The sequence below is a fragment of the Melanerpes formicivorus genome, unplaced genomic scaffold, assembly GCF_026170545.1.
Source record: "Melanerpes formicivorus ecotype bairdi unplaced genomic scaffold, bMelFor1.0.p_v2 SCAF_13, whole genome shotgun sequence".
Lineage (NCBI taxonomy): Eukaryota > Metazoa > Chordata > Aves > Piciformes > Picidae > Melanerpes > Melanerpes formicivorus.
In genome coordinates, this window is record NW_027142365.1 from 21261247 (window position 1) to 21281406 (window position 20160).

Consider the following 20160-nt stretch of genomic DNA (forward strand, 5'->3'; position numbering starts at 1 on the left):
AATACCTTCTAGTGTGCTGCACATCAGAGTAGTCCTGCAGGCTCCAGTTCTTCAGAGCACCTCTGCAGAGAGGCTTTACAGAACTGCTGGAGCAGGTCCAGAGCAGGCCTCTAAGATAGCAGAGGTGCTCCAGCCCTCTGATTATGGGGACAGGCTGAGAGAGTTGGGGCTGTTCAGCCTGGAGAAGGGAAGGCTTTGGCTGACCTTCGAGCAGCCTGCCAGTACCTAAAGGGGCTACAAGAGAGCTGGGGAGGGACTTTTGACAAAGGCATGGAGTGACAGGCTGAGGGGTGATAGCTTCAAACTGGAAGATGCTGGATTGAGATGAGATGTTAGGAGGAAAATTACCCCATGAGGGTGGTGAGGCACTGAAACATGTTGCCCAGAGAACTTGTGGAGGCTGCAAAGCTGGCAGTGTTGAAAGCCAGGCTGGATGCAGCCTTGAGCAGCCTGGGCTAGTGAGAGGTCTCCCTGCTCACAGCAGGGAGGTTGGAACCTTTTAGGTTGGAATCTTTAAGGTTCCTTCCAACCTAAACCATTCTGTGATTCTGCTTGGGTTGATGGATGCACTAAAATTTGTGGAAGGGATTTCTGGAAAAGGAATAAAAGAAACTTCTTGGTTAGCTGGTTGGTGAGACAGAAGATGGCCTGAAGTTGACAGTTCAGACAGAACCAGACTCGGCAGATGTCTGAGCTCCACAGAGGTTACATAAATAAATACATAGAATAGACCAGGTTGGAAGAGACCTTCAAGATCATCACATCCAGCCCATCCACCAATCCAACCCCACCTAAACAACTAAACCATGGCACCAAGCACCCCATCAAGTCTCCTGAACACCTCCAGTGATGGTAGTCAGGAGAGTTGTATAAGGTTGTAAGATTTTGGGTGTCTGGCATCTTTCCACACTTACCTGGTTCATCACACCTTTCATGAGTCCTGTTTTAGGAACTGCATGTCTGTGACACATCCACACCTGCTCCAGTTGACTAAAGCAGGGAAAAAGAAACAGGAATGGTTTTGTTCTTCCAAGTACCAACCATAGTTATAGAGGCTGTTGCCCAAGAAGCAGAGTGCCTGCACCTGGTGGAAGACAGAGGCAAAAGAAGTTGAAGATATGGTTGTCAAACAACCTCCAGATGTGACTTACCTTAGAATCTCCTTTCTAAACACCTTGAGAGGTTATTGGAACAGGGCTGAGCTTGACACTGCACTGTTGGGACTGCTCCTAGTCTGGAAGGTGTGCGGTCAGGTGCTCCCTCCACAGCCACCTGCAACAGCTCTTGCCAAACACATGGCTGCAGGTATTTTTTCAGTGCCAGATGCAAGACCTCTATGTGGTCTAGGCTCAGGCGGGCCTTGGGGAGCTGCTGTTCTCAGCATAGGCTCTGGGAATTTTGTTCTAGAGCTGTGTGGAATCTCGGGTTCCTACCAGTGGTGGCAGGTGCAGATCAGCAGTTGAGCCAAAGACATTTCAGATTCTTCTGCCATCCAGGCGTCCAGCCACAAAGATCTTTAAAGTGGAGAGCTCATCCCAGCACTTCCAGGAGCCTGGGGTTTGTGGTTGGCAGCAGTGCAGTCATCCTGTTAGCATCCATACATTCCATCAGTCCTTGTTGTGCCTTTTCCCAGACTTGATGTTATACATACAACTGGCAGAACTTCCAGCAGGTTCAGATCTTTCTGTTGAGGAACGGCTTGAGTTGCAGGGACATGGTTCTATGGAACAGTTGCTTGAACAGAGTGTGTAGGCCAGACTCCATCTTGTTTACTGCTCACAGCTCTGCTGGTGTACTGATGCAGCAAGGCCACCACAGCCCTGTGACTGTGCTTGCAGTTTCTCATAAGATAGCACCATGTGAAACAGTTGCTTATAAGATAGCAGTATGTGAAACAAAGTGTATGTGAAACAAAGAACTCCTGAGAAAGGAGGTTGTGAAGTTGCATGTAGGCCTAACTGCAAGTAGGCTGGATATTATAGTGTAACCCTGGACTAATAGCCAATGGAATAATGACACTTGTGCATATTTAGCTGAGATGCTTTGTAAGCCATGCTTTCAAACAATAAAGTTGAAGCTTGCTTATCAATCATATTGACTGCTGCGAGTCTTTCCCTCACCGTTTCTCGCCGTTGGATCGCATCCCGACATCTTTCCACAGCTTTTCTGCCACTGTTTTGCTGATCTCAGATTCACAGAAGCAGCTGGGGACCTTTCACATGACTCTCACCTGGGGATGCCACCAAGGAACACATCACTGATGACCTTTCACCTGTCATGGCCCCTAGGCTTCCAGGGTCTTCTCCATCTCCAGTTGGGAAAAGTGGGAGGTGACAGTGTTCCAGAGCTGCTTCCAGTGCATTCAGATCATCTCTGTTGCCTCAGTCTTTGCTTTTCTCCTCTCTGAATGTTGAGTGGCTCTTGAGATAAATACATCTCTTGGTTAGTAAAGAGCTCCTTGCTTGACTGAGCAGCACATTCTAGATTCTGGAGTAGGGTTGGACTGCAGTATCCCCTTGCAGCTGCCTTGTCTTTCCCTGTTACATTTGACACAGTCTCTGTTAGTTAACTGTGGTTTGCTTGGCAGCTCCATGAGCTGGAAGCTGACAGAGGGTGCATTTTGTTTATTGGAATTATTGTCCAGTTTGCTTCTGCTAAGCTTTGCAGGTAGTGTTTGTATGAGTTAGAGGTTTGCAAAGCCTCCTGCTCCAAAGGAGGACTGCAGTGAGGAGCAGTAACTCTTTGAGCCTCTGACCTGCATGGGATTTGAATCCTTTCAGCCTCTTTTCCCTTGCCTTACTCTCACAGTCTTTTTGTAGTCACCTTAGCTGAGCATGTGATGGAGGTGGCACATTCCCTTCCTTTCAGATGGACCTGAACATCTGCACACAAAATAGTGCCAGCTCTACACTCTGCCCCTGAAATGTGGTTTGGTTTGCTGCATTTTGATTTTCTGTTGATCTCTTCAGTTTGCCATGACACCACCTCTGTCACTAGGCCCCTGTTTTGGCACACAGATAGCAAATTACTTTCAGACACTTTGGGCTATCATTTACAAATCTCTATCTGATCATTTGTGTCTTTAAAGCTGCTTTCTGACTGTGCAGTGTGAAAATCTTTGTTACTCTGATCTGTTTTAATGTCTTTCTGTTCTAGCAATGTGCCACCAGATGGGACCTCTCATAGATGAGAAGTTGGAAGATATAGACAGGTAAGAAGTGTCCTGTGTGTTGAAACAGCAGTGTTGGTGCTTAGTGATTTCTGAATTGTCTCTCTGAATACTGGCAAAGAAAGCTGGAGGATGCACTGGGAGCTTCTCTCATGAGAGCCCACCTGCATCACTACATCCAGCTCTGGGCCCCCCCAGCATACGACATGGAGCTGCTGGAGCAGGCCCAGAGGAGGCCACAAAGATGATCAGAGGGCTGGAGAATCTCCCCTATGGGGATGGGTGGAGAGAGTTTAGGCTGTTCAGCCTGGAGAAGAGAAGGCTCCAAGGAGACTTTAGAGCAGCCTTCCAGTACCTGAAGGGAGCTACAGGAGAGCTGGGGAGGGACTTGTGACAAGGGCTTGGAGTGGGAGTATGAGGAGCAATGTACTGAAGCTTGAGGAGGGCAGATTTAGACTGGAGATGAGGAAGAAATTATTTCCAGTGGGGGCGGTGAGACACTGGAACAGGTTGCTCAGGGAGGTCTTCCTGGAGTTGTTCAAGACCAGACTGGATGAGGCCTTGAGCAGCCTGTGCTAGTGGGAGGTGTCTCTGCCCATGGCAGGGGCTTGGAACAGCATGACCTTTAAAGTCCCTTCCAACCCAACCCACTCTGTGAATCTGTGAGACCCAAAGGTTGTGGTTTTGCCTAGTCATGTAATATTTGATAGTTCTGCACCACTTGATACCCTGGCCTCACTTCACAGGCAGTAGGAGTATGTTGCTTATCTCATGGGAGTGCCCTGTGTTTTCTGTTGTGTACTGAAGATGTAGAAATTGCAGACTGTGAGCTGTAAATTCTCTTTTCTAGGAAGCATTCAGAACTTTCAGAGCTCAATGTTAAAGCAATGGAGGCTCTTTCTTTGTATAACAAATTGATGAATGAAGACCCAATGTGCTCCATGTATGCCAAGCTACAGAACCAGCAGTACTACCTGCAGCCAGCTGGGGTTTCTGGCTCTCAGGTCTGTATGGAACCCCCAGAAGCCATGGACGCTGTCACACATGGCAAGCTGGGGTTGGTTGCTTGGGAATGACTAATGAGAAGCACTTTTCCCTGTGAGCTCAAACACTTTTTCACAGTACCCAGAAATACAGACTGATACATAAAGTGTGATGGAGCACCTTGATTGCAGGTCATCATTTGGTTCTTATTTCTGCTCTTCTCTTCCCACCCCTGAGATGGAAACATCTTTTTATGACCTTTGTTCCCTTGATGCTACCTTAAAATCAACTTCCTCGGGGCAAGAGAGGATATTCTGTCCCCTTACTGTGTTCTGCTGAGACTCCACCTCAAATATTGCCTGCAGTTCTGGAGGCCCCAGCATAAGGACACAGAGCTGTTGGAGTGAGTCCAGAGGAGGCCACAAAGGTGCTCCAAGGGCTGGAGCAGCTCTGTTGTGAGCACAGGCTGAGGGAGCTGGGGGTGTTCAGCCTGGAGAAGAGAAGGCTCCAGGGGGACCTCAGAGCTACCTTTCAGTAGCTGCAGGGATCCTGCAGGAAGGCTGCAGAGAGACTTTTGCTGAGGGGGTCTGGAGCCAGGCCAAGGGGGAATGGTTTAAAGCTGAGGCAGAGCAGGGTTAGACTGGAGCTGAGGAAGAAGTTCTTTAGTGTGAAGGTGGTGACACTCTGGAACAGGTTGCCCAGGCAGGTTGTGGATGTCCCCTCCCTGGAGGTTTTCAAGGCCAGGTTGGATGAGGCCTTGAGCAGCTGAGTCTAGTAGTTGAGAGGTGTGAGGTCCCTTCCACCTTTAGCCACTCTATGATTCTGTGCTGCTCAGCTGTTGTCTCAGCTGAAGGAGCAAGGTTTCATCTCATGACTGTGTCAAAACAAAGTTTGTTTACCTTGGAGAGTCTCCTTTTGCAGGTTCTCACACTTTTGGTTCTTTTCTGTTCAGTTGGTTTTAATCAAGGAATAAACCCACTCTGTGCTTTGACTTGCACAGAAGATGACAGCTGCCACCCTTGAAGCCACTGGCTATGCATAGTGGGACAAAGAAAGCAAAAATCCCAGGGATTACAATTCCTGCTCAAAATTATGCCCTCCCCCCCTAGAATCAGCCTCTCCTTTCACTTCCCTTTTGGTGACATACCAGTAAGGAGGATCTAGCACTGCAATGGCTGCAGGTAAAAAGCAGGATTCTTCCATGCCAGCATCCCTCTGTTGCTCTGAGGAGTTCTGTCTGGTTTGTGTGCCATGGTATTTGCAAAGGCCTTGTAAACATCTAGCTGTGAATTCCACAGTGCAGTGGACACTTCCTCGTGGTCTAGTTGACACTTGCTGTCTTCTTTTTCCTTCGATTGGAACAAAGAACATGGCCAGCTGGAGGTTCAATGATCATTTGAAGCCAAGACACCTGTGCAGTGCTATAGAAACATTGAAGCAGATGCAAGTCTTTCAGCTTCCTACAAATGTGCACTCTCCTTTCAGTGTCTCTTCAGGAGAGGTTGGCTGGCTCTTGTGTCCTTGAGACACTGCCCTTGGTGTCCCATAAGCAGCCAGGTGGTGACCCTCTCAGGTGTTTTAAATGGGCATCTCCTGGGGGATTCTGAAATAAGACAACTGGATTTTGGAGGGAAAATGAGTCAGGACAAAGTTCTGAAGCTAGAAGGTCTGCTGCACTTGCTACCTTCTAAAATACTGCAGCCAAAGCAGTAAGCCTACTCTGTATATGTCACCTGAGATGCAGGGGTCTCAGGACTTGAATTGCCAACTCGATATGAATTCAGTTGTGTGTGGACCTGATGATTGCTTCTAGTCATTTGTGTTGAACCTCGTAATTCATCAGTAAACCAAAGCAGAGTCTTGATTGAGCATACAGTTGGCACAGCAAGTTCTCCATGGGCCAGCAATGTGCCCTAGTGGCCAAGGGGTCAGTGGCAGCCTGGGGTGCATCAAGAAAAGTGTCACCAGCAGGGCTAGGGAAGTTCTCCTCCTCCTCTGCTCTGCCCTGCTGAGACCACACCTGCAATAGTGTCCAGTTCTGGGCTCCCCAGTTCAAGAGAGACAGAGACCTGCTGGAGAGAGTCCAACAGAGGCTTCAAGAATGATAAAGGGACTAGAGCATCTCTGTGCTGAAAAGAAGACTGAAGCTTTTTAATCTGGAGAAGAGAAGGCTGAGAGGGAATCTGATCAATGTCTGGCAATATCTGAGGGCTGGGTGTCAGTATGAAGGTGCCAGGCTCTGCTCAGTGGTGCCCAGTGACAGGACAAGGAACAATGGATACAAGCTGGAACCCAGGAGGTTCCACCTCAATATGAGGAGAAACTTCTTTGGTGTGAGGCTGCTGGAAGCCTGGAGCAGGCTGCCCAGAGAGGTTGTGGAGTCTCCTGCTCTGGAGACTTTTAAGACCCACCTGGATGTGTTCCTGTGAGACCTGCCCTAGGTGGTGCTGCTCTGGCAGGGGGTTGCACTGCATGCTCCAGAGGTCCCTTCCAACCCCTAACACTCTCTGATTCTGTAATCTCCTGGCAAGCTTTTCCCCTAGCTGGTTGTAAAGCAGGACATTATTTTCAGTTGCTATTTTCATAGGAGCTCTTTATCTCTCCTGGCCTGCTCTGACAGTTCACCAGTTGCAGTCTCAGCAGCTCCATGCAGTGGTCAGGTAGCTCTGACACACAGGCACCAGTTGTTGGCTTTGCAGTTCAGCCCTTCTGGTTGGTGAGAGCTGGGCCTCACAAAGTGTTCTGCTCTGGGCTGCCCTTTGTTACTTGATGCAAAGCTCTCCATGTATTCTGGCAGAAAGTCTTCATGAGCATGAGTGAGAGTCACTAAGCTAAACTTTGGAATACAAAGTTCCCAGTGGATTCTTTGATCTTTTTGCAGCTGGAGCCTGAGTGTAGAATGTGATCAGTGTCCTTTGAGCCTGTGGTGATATTTTCTGCTGCAGCACTTAGCAGGAGACAGTCTGTTGGGTTCTGTTAAAACAGGAAAAGGATGAGGGGGCAGTCCTTAAGTTCCCAAGTTGGATCCTAAACACCAAGCTGGTTTCTATTTTGTTTTTAATATTCCTTTCTTTACCTTCCCAGGTTTATGCAGGACAACCTCCAAGCAGTGCCTACTTGGTGGCAGGGAGTACACAGCTGGGCCACGTTCCAGGCTACAACCTTCCTCCTGAACAGCTCTCTTCTCACAGCCAAGGCACAGGGACTCCATCTGCCAGCTCCGTGCTGCCTGCTCAGCCTGCACAGACCTCTTACACAAAGTAATTTTGAATGCTTTGCTTTTCAGGTGTCTGAATCAGTCAAGTTTCTCCTCCACCTCAATATGAGGAGAAACTTCTTTGGTGTGAGGGTGCTGGAGGCCTGGAGCAGGCTGCCCAGAGAAGTTGTGGAATCTCCTCTGGAGACTTTTAAGACCCACCTGGATGTGTTCCTGTGTGACCTGCCCTGGGTGACCCTGCTCTGGAAGTGGGGTTGGATGATCTCTGGAGGTCCCTTCCCACCTCTGCCATTCTGTGATTCTCTGAATGAAGGGACTACAGAAAAGATTAAACACAGAAGTTAGAATTTTAACCACAACTAAAAGAGCTCCAGTGCTATTATGTAACCTCTGCTTTTCATTGGTGCCATGTATATGGTAAACACTCCTGACAAACCTCAGGCTTCTCTAAGTCTCTCTAGTTGATAATTTTGTCCAGAAGAAATATGTCAATTATGGAGATTCCTTTTCTAGAAAACTACAGAAAACAAAGCTTGAGTTTGCTTTCTGCATGATTTGCCTTTAGCTAACTTCCTGTATCCATTTATGATGAAAATGATCTGCTGCTCCAGCTGCTTTTGCATAATTCCTGAGTTGGTGTCCATTGTGTTATCCTTTTCCCAAATACCTCACTGTGGATCATGGGGAGAATTCTGCTCAGTTCTGGAACCAAGTAAATGGCTTCAAACACTCACCACAGCTTCCCCAGGAAGAGGAGCTCCAGTGGCTTTTCTACTCTGAGTGGATGCTCAGAGGTGCAGAGCTGCAGCTGAAGCACCTGCATTGTGACAAAGATTGGACCAGACCTTAGGGCAAGGGTCTGGTTTGGGCTTTTTACTCTCTGTAGAAAGTGATTTTATTTTTGAAGGTTTGGATAGACAGAGGGTTCCACTAGACCAGGCTGCTGAAAGCCCCACCCAGCCTGGCTTTCAATCCCTTCAGTGATGGGGCATCCACAACATCCCTGGGCAGCCTGTTCCAATGTCTCACCACCTTCTTTCAGTTTGAAGCCATTGCTCCTCTTCCTGTCACTCCAGGCCTTTGGCAAAAGTCCCTCCCCAACTCTCCTGTATTCCCCTGCAGGTACTGGAAGGCTTCTCTAAGCTCTCCCTGGAGCTTTTTCTTCTCCAGGCTGAAGAGCCCAGATTTTCTCAGCCTGTCCCCATAGCAGAGGTGCTTCATCCCCCTGATCATCTCTGTCATCTCCTCTGTACCTGCTTTAACAGTTCCATGGTCTCCTTGTGTTGGGGACTCCAGAGCTGGACACAGGAATCCAGGTGGGGTCTGAGCAGAGCAGAGTGCCAGAATCCTCTTCCTTGACCTGCAGCCGAGGACAGGATTGGTTTCTGGGCTGTGTGCACATTGCCAGCTCATGTTGAGCTCCTCACCCAGCACCCCCAAGTCCTTCTCAGCACTGCTCTCCAGACATTATCTGTCCAGCCTGGATTTGTGCTTGAGACTCCCCCAGCCCAGGTTCAGGGCCTTGCCCATGGCCTTGTTGAACTTCTTAAAACTGTCATTGATCCACCTCTCCAGCCTGTCCAAGTCCTTCTGGATGTTTCCCTCTAGCCTGTCAACATACCACACAGCTTGGTGTCGTTGGCAAACTTGCTGAGGGTGCTTCAACCCCACTGCCCATGTCACTGACAGAGATGTCAAACTCCACTGCTCCCAGCACTGACCCCTGAGGAGCACCACTTGTCACTGGTCTCCACTTCAACACTGAGCTAGTGACCAACAGTCTTTGAGTGCAATGTTCAAGCCAATTCCTTGTCAACCAATTGGTCCAGCATCCATCCTGAGCTACCAAAGTATTTGTGAGCTTCTGTCCCCCAGAGCTGATCATCTGGGGCGACACAACATGGAGTGAAGTGAGTTCCTATGTGCTGCATGTGATCATTCTGCTGTCTCAGGGGCTTGGGGGTTGCTGTTTTGCTGGAGTGCAAGGGACAATAGATAGGATCCCACAGAATCAGTGAGGTTGGGAAAGACCTTTGAGATCATCTGGTCCAACCATAACCCAGCTGCAGTACAGACTGTCTACTTCAACTCCCTGGGAGGGTGTTAGGTACCTTTGACTCTAATTTGGAATTCTGATTGGAATGTTCATTGGCTGCAGTTTTAAATCTGGATGGTGTCCAGAGGCAAGAGCTGTTTGTATCTGCAGATGGGCTGAAGACAGAACAGGGTGTTGCTGCTCTGTTGGTAACTTGTTGGTTAACTCAAGTGTCCTTTTGTTCTGTTCCAGTGCCGTGGGTGGCTCCGTTGCTGGACACACTTACTCTAACCAGGCCTCGGTGTACAGTCCCCCGCCTGCTGCTGTTGATGTTGCTGCTTATCAGAATGCTGGAACTAATCTGTCCCAGGTGCCAAACTATAGCTTAGCCTCTGCAGCTCTGCCACAGCCAGCAGGCAGCCAGCAAGCACCTCCACAGCAACCACAGCCTCTGCCACCTCAACAGCCGCAGCAGAGTTACTCACAGAAGGCTCTGCTATAGGATCCAGGACTTCCCATTCCTCATCTTCCCTAACCTCTGCTAAAGGCAGTTGGCAGTTGTATGAGTTTCCTCCTTCAGTCCCTTCAACTTTCTTTATCCTCAGCTTACTATGAATCTATCCTGGTGAACAAGTTCAATTTGCACTGACTTTTTAGGGGGTTGGTTTGTTTGTTTTTTAATGTTGCAGAGGAACAGATCTATTTGGGACCTTTGATTCCTTTGAAAAAGCCTAAAAAATGGTACAAGATTATTTATGTCAGGTAAAATTGGCTGCTCTGTGAGAATTCCACAGATGCAAACTGTTGTGGCATTTGTGTTATGTCCATAAGGCATGTGCCTGCCATTGTGGCCATTTCCTAGAGCTGTGGTGATCATGGGAATGTATTTAACACAAGGTTTCAAAAGAATTGACTGTTTTTATTTGAATCAGGAACTGACAACCACACTTCAGAGTTTTGTGACAGTTGTGATGTCTTTTTCCAGTGCAGGAGGAGCAGTAATTCTGCATATCATGGTTACACTCACAAGCTAAAGGTCTGTCTATGGATTTGCAAACTGGTTGGATTCCTTTTTACATTGCTCACAAATATCTCCTGACCATTAGATGGCTTCTCTACCAAAGGACTAGGTGACTAGGAAGTGATCTGGGGGGATAACAGCAAATTGTGATTCTTAAAACTGCTATTCAGAGGCTGCTAAACACAGTGTGGGACCCTGCAACAGATCACGGTCTTGCATTTCATCGTGAGAAGCAGGGAATTTATTCTTTCCAAACTACTTTGTACAAGGAGCACCAGAACTGTGCTCTCTGTGTGTTGGTAGAGGTTACACCAAGGACACAGGAACTGAGGTGGGAGAGAACTGATGGAGTTTGGAAGTGGAACACACACCATGAGTAACGCTGCTTCAGTCAAGCCCTCTTCATTAGAGCAGGGAGAGTTCTGGGCACTCAGATCACTTTGCTGAACAAACCTTCAGGGCTTTCTTCTCTCTTGTGGCCTTGCTTAGCAATTTGTTCTGTTTACTCTTCTTACACAAACACTTCTGCCTTGAGCATCTGTTCCAGCTTCCATTGGTACTGTCTGAGTTGTTCAGCCATTCCATAGTCTGAATAGATTACAAGGTGTCTTCCTTGCATTCTCACCCAGGTTGCTTTGAATTCTCTCCTGAAGCATGGTAGCCTTTTCCAAAGCCTTGCATGCTGCAGGGATGTAACCAGGTGGCTCTTTAAGGAGTGGGATTTTCCCTCTATGGCTGAGGTGCTGTAAAGGGAAGATGGTAAGGGAAGGCAGCTTGAGTAGAGTTCCTTGTGCAAAGGCTGCTGTTGCTTTGCATTTGTGCTTCCTGCTTTCCTCTGATCTTCACCAGCCACTCTGCTTCCTCTCAAAGCAATCCTAGATGGCTTCACCATCAGGTCTGTGTTTGCAGCCTTGTTGGGGCCTATGTCAAAGATTGTTTGCTTTTGTGTAGTGCATTGCAGTGTGGTGATTTTGGAATGAGCTCTTGCATCTGTACCCTGCAGAATAAGCTGGCCTCAGTTGTCCTATGCACTCCTGGGTCTGGTCACAGCTACCTGCCATGCCTTTGTCTCACAGGTGTTTGCCTGGCAGTGCTTTCAGATGACTGCTTCACGTCACTTCTGACTAGGCTGGTGACAAAATGTGCCCATAGCTGATGTGTTCCAGTTAGGGATGTGCCAGCCAGCTGGTGCTTGGATAGGAGCTTTTAATAGTGGGTTTTCACATGTTGCTTTTCTCAAGGACTCTTCAGCCCCCCCACAAACTGTCATTCCTTCAGCACTTGCTGTCATCACAAAATGATGTGCAACTGGAGAGGAAATACTGACAATAAATGATAAAAATCCCCAAGATTTTGTGTCAGGTCATTGGCAGCAGATTGAAGAGGTGATTTTGTTCCCCCAGGGCATGTTGCAGCATTTGGATAGCACTCTCTGTGGCTTTTAGGTACCATACTCCAAAAGCACAGAGGCAAGGTGTGGCACTGCTAAGGATGTGGCAGTGTCACCATGGTGAGGAGAACTTTTTACTTAGGCCCTGATTCAAGGAGGAGCTTGGAGCATCACAACAGGCCACCTGACACCAATTGGGTTTGTTCTTAGGTTTTCACATGTCCCCTAATAATGGCCTGTGGAACCCCTACCCTGAAGTCACTCAGCAAACCCACTCTTTGTTACTCATTTGTGTCTTTGGTTTTAAAATGTGTGCAGTTGTCTTTCCATAAGGCACAGAAACGCTTGTTCCTGCTTTCTGCTCTGAATACTTACCTGCAGCTGACCTTTCTCTGCTTTCCAAGTGATGCATTTATCCATCTCTGAGAAAATGAAAGTCACCTTTCATTTGTGTTCATCAGGACTGAACTCCACCTGCTAAAATGCAGCGGCACCCTAAATCCAGTACAATAAAAACAGGGCACAGATGGGTGGACAGCTTTGCTTTTCCTTCATGTCTGCTCTGAGTTACCTCCTGTAGCAAATGGTCAGGTTTAGTGCACTTGGGAGCAGTTTTTATTGTCTACAGCTGGTGCAGTCAGTCAGTCCTAGCATTCCTCCTGTATCCAGTGATTTCCCTTTTAGATGCACTGTTCAGATGAAATTGAATTTGGAGATGGATTTGTTTTTCCTTTACCAGAAAATATTATTTTGTCTTCTCCCTGGATTGTGTCTCATATGCCCACTGCTCTGTAAAGTGATGCCTCCTCCTACCTTGTCAGAGCTGTCACTGCACTACTGATCTCTTCACTCATCCCATTGCCCTCTGTATGGTTATGAGCAGTTGCATTTCAGTTCAGTTCCTCTCTGCTGGCCTGCTGTCATTAACATGGAGATGCCATTGCTGAGGCTTCTCTGCTGTGATTTATTCTCAGCTTCCTTGTTGTGATTTGTTTGGACCCAGTTCACGCAAGCTCTGTCCTGCTGTGGTAGTGAGCGCTGACACACTGGGAGAGAGGGGTGTGGAAAAGCCTTCTAGCAGCTAAGCTATCAGCAAGCAAACCTGTTGGAAAGTTTAGAATCCCTGTGGGTGCTTGGTTGCTTGTGTTCCAGCAGAAGGCCTAATGATGAATGTCTTCTTTCTTTACCTGTAACTTGTCAATGGAATGATACAGTGATATACAATGATAATCCTTTGTATAACTCTCTGTTATTTAACCCTCTTATTATGGGATACAGAAATGGTGATGAATTTCAGAAGGGGGATGGTCTTGGCTTGGTTATCATGAGCTGGAGCAAACTCTGGAAGGTGCTTTTGGTGCACCTCAGTGCACCAGTGTCTCGGTGTCTGTAGGCATACCAGAGAAGTTCCTGTACAACATCCCAGGGAAGCCAGTGAAGGGCACTAGGATTTGCCAGCCTGCTGTTGTGGCATAGTGCAGGAGCAGTGGCAGCAGATGGACCAAACTCTGCTTAGCACCTGGTGCCTGTGGAGCTGCTTGCTTCCTGTTACTGGCCAAGGACAGCTGGCTAGCAGAATGGAGCAACCTAGAACTGCTGAGCAGCTGTGAAGCCGCCCATGGCCCTCATGGGACAGTTGCCATTCCTGAATTTGGAGGCAGGGGGAACCGGAATGAATCTGAGTAACAGAACTTCAGAGACTTCTGGCAAATTGCAGGTGCTGTGGTATGACACAGGAGATAAATTTGTGTTGGAAAGCATGGCCCTGTGATGATGATCAGACCTGAGCTGCTGTTCCAGTTCTCTGCAGCTAGATGTGAGGACAGCAGATTCACACTGGAGACCTGCTTCATACCTCTCCACTGTTGTATCTTCTCTAACATCACTTACTGACTTTCTTGCACTTCAAAGGCAGCGCAGTCTTAATCTGTCAAGGGCTTACTTTATTCCTTGGCTACTGGATTTCACAGCCAGAATGAAAAGGAGCATCTGTAATTCCAGCAGTTGCCATGGCACTCAGGCCCTCAGAAGTGCAGCTTCCTTTGGAGAAGATGTGTGTATCTGTTGGAAGAGCAATGGAGCTCAGTTTTTTCCAGTTACAGACCAGGGGGAGATCTTTGGGAAGGAAAAAAGTAAAGTAAAATTTACAAACTCTCCATTGCTAACAGCAGAATCATTTTGTACTCTGTACTGAATCTTGGAGCAGCTGACCAGCCACACACTGCAGCTGGTCCTTATTCATCGCAGCTGGAAGTGCAGATTAACCTTCCTGCGCCTGGTACCCAACAGCACAGTGAGGCACAGGAAGGCCTGGACAGCAGAAGGTTCGCTTCCCCCTGTAAAGGACCTTTCTGCAGCCTGCCCTCTGAAATGGGTTGTTTCAAAATGTTCCATTTGCTGCTGTGTAAAACTGCAAGTCTAAAGTTCCCTGCTCAGACTGATCAGGTTCGATCTTCAGCCCTTCATGTGCTGATGGAAGTCCAAGCCTTTTTCGTCTCTGTCACCTAAACCCAGCAGCTTTGGTTTGAATGTGCAGAGGGGCAGGGTGCATGGCTGGGGGCGCTGCACGACGATGCTGCCACTCTGTGGCAGTCTTAGCTGGACTGCACAGGCGTGGGATAGAGAGTGGCCCTGAGTGAAAACCCTGCACTGTTTGGGGATGAAGGAAAAGATTGAAGGTGGAGCATTTAGTTCACTGTGTGGCAAAGCCAATTCATTCATTGCATCAAGTTCATGGGTTGGGCCAGCAGTGTGCCGTTGTGGTCAACAAGGCCAGTGGCACCAGGGGGTGCATCATGAAAAGTGTGGCCAGCAGGGCTAGGGAGGTTCTCCTCCCGCTCTGCCCTGCTGAGACCACAGCTGCAATACCATGTCTAGTTTTGGTCTCCCCAGTTCAAGAGAGAGAGGGAATGACTGCAGAGAGTCCAACAGAGAGCTATGAGGATGATCAAGGGACTGGAACATCTCTGCCCATTCATCTTGTGCATCCACAAGAGCTGCTGATACTGTTGCTGAGTGCCTCTCCATCATGTTTTTAAAGTCAGGCAAGGTGCCTGGGGACTGGAAGGAAGCAAATATCACTCCAGTCTTCCAAAAAGGCAAGGAGGAGGAGCCAGGCAACTACAGACTGGTGAGCCTCATCTCCATCACTGGAAAGATGGTGGAGCAACTTATCTTGGAGGTCATCTCTAATCACATGGAAGACAAGAATGTTATCAGGAGTAGCCAACATGGATTTACCAAGGGGAGATCCTGCCTTCTGCTGGCCTTCTATGAAACCATGACCAGATGGGTAGACGAGGGAAGAGTATTGGATGTCATCTACCTTGACTTCAGTAAGACTTGTGATACTGTCTCCATAACATCCTCATGGAACAGCTTGGGAAATGTGTGGCACAGGCACATTGGTCTGAGGGGTGGATTGCGAAGTGGCTCCACAGTGGAGTTCAGAGGATTGTGATCAGTGGCACAGAATCAACTTAGAGGCTCTCTGCAGCTCCCTGAAGGGAGGTTGGAATGAGGAGGGGGCAGCCTCTTCTCCTTGATGACAAGGGACAGGAGCTGAGGCAGTGGTTCCAGGCTGCACCAGGGGAGGTTCAGACTGAACATTAGGAAACATTTCTTCACTGCAAGAGTGAAATGTTCTGCCCAGGGCAGTGCTGGAGTCCCCATCCCTGGAGGTGTTGAAGTAGTGTGTGGAGCTGGTGCTTAGGGACATGGTTTGGTGTTGAGCCTGCAGTGCTGGGTGGAGAGTTGGACTGGGTGAGCTTGGAGGTTTCTTCCAAGCAGGTATTTTCTGTGTGATTCTGCGTGTGACCTCTTGCACTGCCCCATATGGTGCAGAGGTCTCATTTCTGGGGTTGCCAGTGAAGGTGATCTCTGGGCTTAAGTGCAAGTAACACTGGCACCTACCTGTCAGTGTGGTTTATCTGCATCCAAAGTGTGTGACCAGCAGGGCAGGGAAGTGACTCTCCCCTCTGCTCTGCTGAGACCACCTGCAGTACTGCATCCAGTTCTGGTACCCCCAGCATAAGAAGGACATGGAACTGTTGGAGAGGGTCCAGAAGAGGGCCATAAAGATAAAGCACCTCTCTTATGGTAATAGAGAGTGAGTTGGGGCTGTTCAGCCTGGAGATGAGAAGGCTCTGGAGAGACCTTAGAGCAGCCTTCCTATACCTGAAGGCACCTGCAGGAGGGCTAGGAAGGGACTTTTGACAAGAGCTTAGGAGGTATGATGAGGGGCAACACATTGAAGCTTGAGGACAGACTAGAGATTAGGAAGAAACTCTTTAGAGTGATGTTGGAGAGACACTGGAACAGGTTACCGAGGGAGGTTGAGGGTCCTCCCTTCCTCGAGGTATTGAAGGCCAGGTTGGATGAAGCCTTGAGCAACCTCGGGTGCTGGGAGGAGACCCTGCCCATGGCAGGGGTTTGGAACTGGATGGGCTTCAAGGTTTTTTCCAACCCAAACCATGCTGTGAATCTAAGGACTCACCTTCTCTTTCTTTTCTATTCTTGCCATTTCTTGCTCAAGAACAGCTAAGAGAAAACAAGTTTGAAAGTATTTCTTCTCTTCCTCCTCCCTTTCATTTCTCTGCTTGGCCCTTTCTGGTTTAAGAAAGGCCAAAAAGCAAATAAAAAATAATTGAAGAATTGGAAACATTTGTTCTCCTCTTTCTTCTCCTGGCTTGGCATTTCAAGGCAGGCCAAGAAGACAAAAGACATGTGAAAATATTTCTTCAGCTCCTCTCTTGCTTTTCTCTCCTTAGCCATTCTTGAACAAGAAAGGCCAAGATGAGATAAGGAATTGGAAGATGTTTCTTCACCTGCTTCTCTCTTTTCTCTACTTGTGTTCCTTGTCCAAGAAAGGTCAAGAAGAATCAATCAATTACAAAGACATTTCTTCTTCTCCTTTTCTCTTTCTTTACTCTACTTGTCATTGCTTATTGAATAAAGGCCAAGAAGAGGAAAGAAATGTCAAGACATTTCTTCTCATTCTCTTTTCCCACCCCCCCCCCCACTTGTACTTTCTTGTTCAAGAAAGGCCTTCAAGAGAGATCAAGAAAAGACAAGACAGTGAAAGAAAAACCCCACAATTTCTTCACCACATCCTCTTTCTTTTCTCTGCTTGGCATTTCTGGAGTAAATCCTGTAGATTTTCACTTTATATCATCCTGGAGGTGAGTTCTCCACACAGTATTTTGGGCCTCTGCAGGTAAAAGCAATCACTGTATGGGATGTGACCAGGAAGTTGTTGCTGTTTTCCAAAAAACAACTTACCAAGGAGCTTTCTCTCTCTGCAACTGCAGGACAACAACCATGTGAAAACCAGATTCATGCTCCCTTTCTAGCTCTGCTTCTCAAGCCTGCATCCTCCCGCTCCCCACAACTGCATTTATAGTTTTCAGTGCCTTGAAATTCCTGGATACAAAGCAGTGGCCAGTTTGAGCATCACAATATTCTTCTGGATTGCTAAAACTGATCCCTCAGACATACTCCCGAAGATCTTGGCACTCTTGCCAGTTAAAGAGATGATGCTTGGTAGAACTGGAAGCTCTTACCCTAGTTTAATTATCAAGGAAGCCTTAGGGATGAAGAGCATCAACACATCCTCCGCTGTATGCTGTTGAGTAGGCAAGGGTTAGGCAGAGGATGAGGAAGGGGCAGAGAGAAGCATCAGGGCACTGAAGGTCTCCTGCCTGTGGTGAGTCCTGTGTTCTGTCACACATGCCCTGGTTAAGTCTAAATAGTTCCCCATGATGTGGCCAACACAGTGGACATGGGTGCAACTGCAGCCATTAGCATTGCCAGTAAGAGGCACTGTCCCAGTTGATCACTTTGCAAATATGAAACCTGAAATGGACAAAAAGAACAATTCCTGCTGCTTCTCTGGCAGCCTTTATACCTTGTGCTGGTACCCTGTAATAGGTTGGGGCAAACCCCTGCCCCACCACGTGCAGAAATAATGACTCAGATTGTAAAAGTGATGGAGAGTTTAAATAGAGAACAGTGAGTGTGTGCAGAGAACTAGAAACACAGTGACAAGAACCCCAAAACAGACCCAGAAAGATCCCATCCCCACCTGAAGGTGCACCCAAAACCCCCAGCGCTCCTCCTCCCCCCCCCACTGCTAGGCTAGTCTCAGCTGGCCAGATCTGAGACTACCCATCCCCCCGTGGCCTTGGGCCTAACCAGGCCCATAGCCGGGAGATCTCTCCCCCAGTTACCAGGTGGCAGAGAGGAAGGAAAGAGGAAGTGCCAGACCCCGCCGTGAAACTTACAGTGGTGCAAGGGATCATGGTAGGAAATAACCTAATTTCCTGTGTCCACCCACTGGGCTGGACTTGTGGACACAGGAAACACCCCTGTAGCAGAGGGCACCCAGCCCAAACTACGACAGGAGCCACCCGTTATTTCATGCCATAATCCCTGCACCCAAACACATCATCAAATCAGAAAACTGATGACATGTCTGGCTAAGTCCGTATCTTCATCTGGGCATCCACCCAGTCTCTCATTCAGGCTCAAGTGTCTGTCCATTCCAGTTCTTCTTCCTTCATCCAATGGAACCGCCCAGCGATGCAGAGCTCATTCTCCTGCAGTGCAAGTTCTCCATGGATTCGTTGGACATCCTGGTCACCTGGAAAAGCCTCACGACTTCTCAGCCAAGCCTTTATCCTCACCTATGATTACTCGGCGGCATATTCTCCACCCCTGGGGCAGCCCAGTCGAAACAATCCAACTCCACGACTGCCTTTTGCAATCCATTCAGGGTGCCGCAACCAACCGCTTCCATCCGCGGTCCAAAACTACACGGATGCATGTCCGAGGCACTCCGCCCCCCCGCTAGGCGTTCGTGTACCGAGGCATGACAGCATCCGGCTGAACACTCCCCACCAGAAAGGGAGGGGCTGCACCACAGCTCACTGAGAAGAAGGGAGGTGGAACCAGGTGCTCAGCGCCATTTTCGGAACTCATCCGAAAATTGGGGAAAGAGATCGGAGCCGGCCCTACCGCAGCCCGAGTGCACGGCTGGGGCCACCGCCGCCGCTCCTCCAAGCACACGGCCGGGCCCGCCGCCGCCGCTCGGCACACAGCAGGGCTCCGCCCACCCCTACCGCCGCAGCATGGAGTCAAAATCACCTTGTGGTGAAGAGGTTATTAAATTTATTAATATGAAATATAAATTAGGAAAATATTGTTTTTATTAATTATCAAACTATTAATAACCTATGAATCACCAACTTATATACATGTTCTAGTGCACGTTCATGAAATACATTCCACAAGTGGCTTAGTGTTATGATTATAACTTAATTGAACTAATTACAGACTATATATTTATATAATGAAGGGTGCAGTTCTGCCGCTTGGCCACTAGATGGCGACTCGGCGGGACGCGGGCGGCTTCTGGCTATACACAGCAATATTACAATCTTTCTATGCGTCAGCGCTTACTCTGCTAGATGCGGATACTTTGAACTGAGCGCTAATGGATGGAAAGCACGCGGAAGATATTCGATTCCCTTCAGACAACAGGGATCGGTCCTGGTCGGGGTTGGCCCGTGGGGTCGGCGCTCAAAGTCGGCTCGCACGGCAGGGCGGGATGACGGTGGCCGGTAAGCGGGCTCAAATGAAGCGGCAGCAGGCAAAGCTACAGGGGTCAGCCTACCCACGGCGGTCCTCGGCGCTGATGCAAACAGCCTTGGGGAGAGAATGCGGCTGCGTTAGGCGGCGCATTCTCGTTTACTGAGCTTAAAGGAGCAGCGGGACTCTCAGAGTGGTCCTGGGTTCGGGGCAGTATAGGCACGAACAATGCTTTAGTCTTTCCTGAGATTCACAGGGCTCAGAGCGGCATACAGCAGCTCCTCAGAGCGGCACTCGGCGGCTCCTCTCCCGCTACAGGGGGCTAGGCATATGTGGACTCGGTATCGATCAAGTCCCTTCTCCCTGGTAACTGGGCAGATCTTACCCTCGGGGGTTGGTCCAGTCCTCTGGTGGCACGATAGGCTCTCCCGGTCAGTACGACTGGCTGTAGCAACGCTGAGCTCCTCAGAAACAGCAAAGGTCCTCCCTCTGGGCTTCTCACCATGCACGGGCTTCCAGTATGCGTGTATGTATAACAGAAGCTAACAACAATAAGCTCAATGGCAAAGGCTGCAGCTCGAGAGTTACTCTCTCGAGCAAGCACAGAGACAAAGTGAATGAGGGGGCAACTTGTTTACCAACTGGGGTGATACTTACAGATTCCTCGAGGCTGGGCTTGACCAATGGGCACTCTCATAAACAACTGGCTTCAGCCTATAGAAAGCGTGAAGCTAGAATTATGCCCATACTTGGTGTC

The 20160-nt window shown here is 48.6% G+C and overlaps 1 protein-coding gene across 3 annotated transcripts in view; it reads left to right on the forward strand.

Moving 5' to 3' along the window:
• The window catches only part of STAM (signal transducing adaptor molecule), a 56378-nt gene extending 39902 nt beyond the window's left edge, over nt 1-16476 (forward strand). The window contains exons 11-14 of one of the 3 annotated variants that reach the window (XM_068146403.1): nt 3157-3211; nt 4020-4173; nt 7238-7413; nt 9658-16476. In XM_068146403.1, coding sequence (XP_068002504.1) covers nt 3157-3211; nt 4020-4173; nt 7238-7413; nt 9658-9907 — 635 coding nt within the window. In that variant the 3' untranslated portion in view covers nt 9908-16476. Of the gene's footprint in view, nt 1-3156; nt 3212-4019; nt 4174-7237; nt 7414-7439; nt 9637-9657 lie in introns of those variants that run through there. The other 2 variants (XM_068146406.1, XM_068146405.1) reach the window with 2 other exon arrangements.
• The last annotated feature ends 3684 nt before the right edge of the window (nt 16477-20160 follow it).